The 4,414-nt window shown below is 43.2% G+C and overlaps 1 protein-coding gene across 1 annotated transcript; it reads right to left on the bottom strand.

The window, feature by feature from the left end:
• Window positions 1–1,862, bottom strand: LOC139301374 (sphingosine 1-phosphate receptor 3). Its single transcript, XM_070924748.1, has 2 exons — window positions 1,836–1,862; window positions 1–1,362 (listed from the first exon to the last, which is right to left on the bottom strand). Exon 2 carries the CDS (start codon window positions 1,283–1,285, stop codon window positions 140–142), a length of 1,146 nt encoding a protein of 381 aa, XP_070780849.1. The 5' UTR covers window positions 1,286–1,362; window positions 1,836–1,862; the 3' UTR covers window positions 1–139.
• Between the last annotated feature and the right edge of the window lie 2,552 nt (window positions 1,863–4,414).

Here is a 4,414-nt window from a genome sequence, read left to right as displayed (position 1 = left end):
AATCCTTCATTATAAGTCAATCACAACTCAAATCCCTTTTCGTCACCAGTTCAGTCCACTGTGACCACTTCACAGGCCCGCAAGCTTACACATTAGGACCATCCTCACCTTCCTACTGTAGATATCTTGCTCCCTTCTTTCAGTCTTTTCTGTCACTCTCAAGGACGGCCTGAGCAGCCCCTCCTGCCACAACTGAGACCTCGCCGTGGGCCGGGTCCGTCTCCTGCTCCTTCTCCAGCTCCGCCTGTCTGGAGCTCTGCTGATTCTGGTTGGGGTTGTTCTGGCTGCTCCACGACTTGCTCCTGCTGCGGCTGGGCTCCAAAGACTGCCTGTTCCCGCTGTCGTTTGCAGAAGACTTCCCCCTGTAGCAGATGCCACACACAAGACCCAGGAAGGCCCGTCTCATCTCGCGGCTGGCCAGAGTGTAAATGACTGGGTTCATGGCCGAGTTAAGCACAGCCACTGCGATGAACCACTCAGCCTTGTAGAGGATGGCGCAGCCCTGCTCACATGCCACATCCACCAGGAGCAGGACAAAGATGGGCGTCCAGCAGGCGATGAAGACCCCAACTACAATGATGACAGTGCGCAGCAGGGACATTGCATGCTCAGAGTTTCTGTTCTTGCTCACCTTTTGGCTGCTGGACTTAACCAGGAAGTAGATGCGGGCATAAAGGACTGACATGGCTAAGAGCAAAACCATGAAAACTATGATACAGAAAGCTACATACTTCTTGCTGTAGAGAGGGAGGACTGTGGAGCAATCGGGGAGGTTGTCCAGGCAATTCCAGCCTAGAATGGGCAAAGCTCCAAGAGATATGGCAATCAGCCAGCAGGTCCCTATGAGCAGAAACACTCTGTAGTTCTTGTTGGCATCATAAGGCCTCATTTTGATCATAGTTAGGTGTCTCTCTATAGCAATAGCCAGGAGACTGAAAATGGAGGCGCCAAGTGCTACAAACATGCTTCCCTCTCTGACAAACCACAAAGCAGGTGAGAGCTGCAGGGTCTTCTCCCCTGACAGGAGCAGGTTGACCAGGTAAGCGACTCCAGCCAGCAGGTCGCACAGTGCCAGGTTGGCGATGAAGAAGTACATGCGGTTGTGGAACCGCTGGTTTCTCCATATGGCCACCAGCACGGTGAGGTTCTCCAGGACGATGAAGCTGCATATGATGAGGAACACAATGGTTTTGGTGTCCATGGTGCCGGGGCTCGTGCCGACGCTGGGCCGGTGGTCCAGCTTCCCTGTGTAGTTGTAGTGGAGGAACACCTGAGGGTTGATCATCTTCAAAGCACCGGCTGCTGACACTGGATGTCAGAAGTGAGCACGGAGTCCAGTGTGAGCAGATCCACCGTGTACAACTGCAGTGGAAGATGTGTGAGTGTTATTGCAGAAAGCAGCCAAATCATAGCTCAATATATTGTCATCATCCAGCAATACAACAATTCATGTTTGTTTGTTTTTTGATGGATTTTAACTGAATCTAGTTTTCCTTGGAAAACGAAAGGTCATTAAGACATGCAGAAAACCTTTAAAAATATAGGAAACGTATAGTCTACACCTTAAAATATATAATATACCATGATGCTTGTTTGTTTGTTTGTTTACATGTGAATCTTGGACCATTGCCCAAACTACCAGAGGTTCATTTAAAAGTGTAAATGAATCTTTACCTCGGCTTTTTAGACATGGAATTAGCTTAATCTTTAATCACAACCATACGCTGTAGACATAATCGATTTCCCCTCACTGTAAATAAGACAGATGTAATTAACCTTTTTGTGCCGATTGGAGCAGTCCAGTTTTCCCAAATGAGAGCCTTAACACAACTTACCGTGGGATGCTCGCAGTCAGGGTTTAGTTGAAAGTGAAACGAACACTGAAGGACATACATTTCATTGCTGAGTAGTCGATTCTCCGTGTTTCCCAGATTTGATGCTGAACTTTAATCCCTTCTCTGTCGCTCAATAGGAGAGAGCAGCTCCTCATCTTTTCCTCATCTCTAGACTCCGGAGTTGTCGACGCTTGGCTGGAAGTCACACCCCCCCTCCTCCCCTCCTTCAACCCGGGCTGTGAGAGAGAGCAGAGTTGCTGGGACGGATGAAGGGTCAGTACAATTAATGACGCATATCAAAGCCAGGAGGTATGTGCAAAAACAAAACAAAAAATCGCAATGTTTTGCAAGATATGTTGCAATAACTCACAGTTGTAGTCCCAGGAATATGTTGTGTCCTGTAGGTATTGTGCAGGTATTGTACAAAAGTCCAAAAGTATAATTTCTATATTAATTTCACTCACTTTTTTACTAACATGTACTCGATATGTTTTATTGAAATGAGAAACAATTGGTTAGCATTTATCTATTCAGGAATTTAGCCAACTGTATCTCCTTTTATCTTTACATATGTGGGCCAGAAATTGGTTAATTAAAGTGATTCCTTTGCTTAAAAGGCTTTTGAGTCTGTGAATGAGAATAATTTAAGATAGCGAGCTAGCTTGAATGTTTAATTAATGCAAGACTTTGAAAGAGAGATAGATGGACAGATAGGTACAATAGACAGGTGAAATAGATTAGAACAGAGATTAAAGCACTTTATTAATCCCAATGGGAAATTAGAAGAGACACATTACAGCAGTCACATACATTGTAAAAATAAATGAGGTAGGTAAGAAACAAAATACCATACAAATCTATAAATAAAAAAATGAACAATAACTAGAATAAAACTGAAGAATAAAGACTTAACTAAAACTAGGACCGTACTCTCCTGTTATGTACAAAGTTCAGGCCAATTTCACATGAATACAATGCAACAAAAGCCTTGACTCTGCAGATGTACTTATACATAAATATAGCTAACTTTAACAAAAGCCAATAGCTGATTTTCCCTGCTGTGTTTCTTTTTTGACATGGACACAAAAGAGAAAGAGCGAGCATACAATATGCTGTAAGAGTTTAAGCAAAGATGACTGCAGCCCATCCTTTGTTCTGGTCCTTCTGTCGTGACCTCATATCCAGGAAGGATGGGCAGGGCTGGCTGCAGGCAGAAGGACTCAGAGAGTCTGGGAGGCAGAAAGACAGATGATGACTCTTTGAACCACGTGTGGCGAGGTGGAATCTACACTGCAGAGATATTATGACGTCCCTGACTAAAACTAAACATGAAATGACCAAAATGTGACTGAAACAATAAACTTTATTTCCAAACAAAATCCAGAAATTGCACCAAGAATAACTGAGTCATGAGCATCGTGCTGAATTTGTGAACTGTGTGAATATGACTCAAACACCAAGAATCTTATTGCTTTACTTTATATACGGTGCCACACATTTAGCTGCTTGCAATTTTCCCCAAACGTAGCACATACTGTACTGTGTCGCAGACCAAATCATTAAATATTAGATCTCTTCCAGTGTCTGTGGTTATTAAGCCAGGGGAATGTTTTGTGTGGTTGAATAAACAGCCGTGGTTTGGCATTTGTCCATTAGCATTGTTACAGTCACAATTCTCAGTTATTTCCTGCAGGTCGCACTGTGCCAGCAGCAATGGGAAAATCTCAGGGAAAAAGCCAAATAGTTACTCTGGACCCGCAGCAAATCTGGGAGCAATCACAGAGTGGGGCTGCGTAAAGGCAGCTGGATTAACAGACCGGGAACATGGTTGGAAAATCCTTGGGTTTTTCAGCAAACTGCAGTGATGTTGGGCTCACATCTGCATTTACATAAACTTTGAGCCAAATAACCATCCGCAAGTACAAACCCATAATATGTGGTTAGAGTGAGTCTATGTCTATGTGTATTCATAGACTACTGGAGAAGAGCATGGGTGGAGGGTTTTCACTTTTGCAGGACCACCCTCACTAAAATCAACCACTTCTTTGGTTTAAGCAAGGCTGAATTTTCCTGTCATCTTTGTCAGCAGGACAGTAATTAAAGTTCTTTATTGCTGCCATTTTCCAACATCAGGAGCTGTACGTCTCCCTTAAATCATCAATACACCATATGTGTGATTTCCTGCTATTATAATGCTATATTATTTAAGTATAAACCTACAAGCTGCAACCCCTCATTTGAAAGTAATGTACAATATGACCTTCCTTACCTCAGAGTAGCTGGCCTCACAGCTGGTAAAACCATTCCTCAGGGAAAGTTTCCACTGCTCATCTACCGCCTGCCCTGGACCTTACACAGTATACAGTTACTGACATTGTCAGTGGTTGGAAGATGTATTCACATCCTTTATTTAAGTAAAAGCAGCAAAACCACACTAGAAATACTGTATTAAAAGTGTACTCAAGTAAAAGTACAGAAGTATTTTGGGAACATTGTACTTAAGAATCAAAACTGAAAGTACTAATTATGCAGCAGAATGTCCCCTGTCAGTGGTATATGAATATATATTAGATTATTTA

This window comes from Enoplosus armatus, chromosome 18 (assembly GCF_043641665.1).
Source record: "Enoplosus armatus isolate fEnoArm2 chromosome 18, fEnoArm2.hap1, whole genome shotgun sequence".
Lineage (NCBI taxonomy): Eukaryota > Metazoa > Chordata > Actinopteri > Centrarchiformes > Enoplosidae > Enoplosus > Enoplosus armatus.
This window is presented reverse-complemented; position numbering and strand designations above follow the sequence as displayed.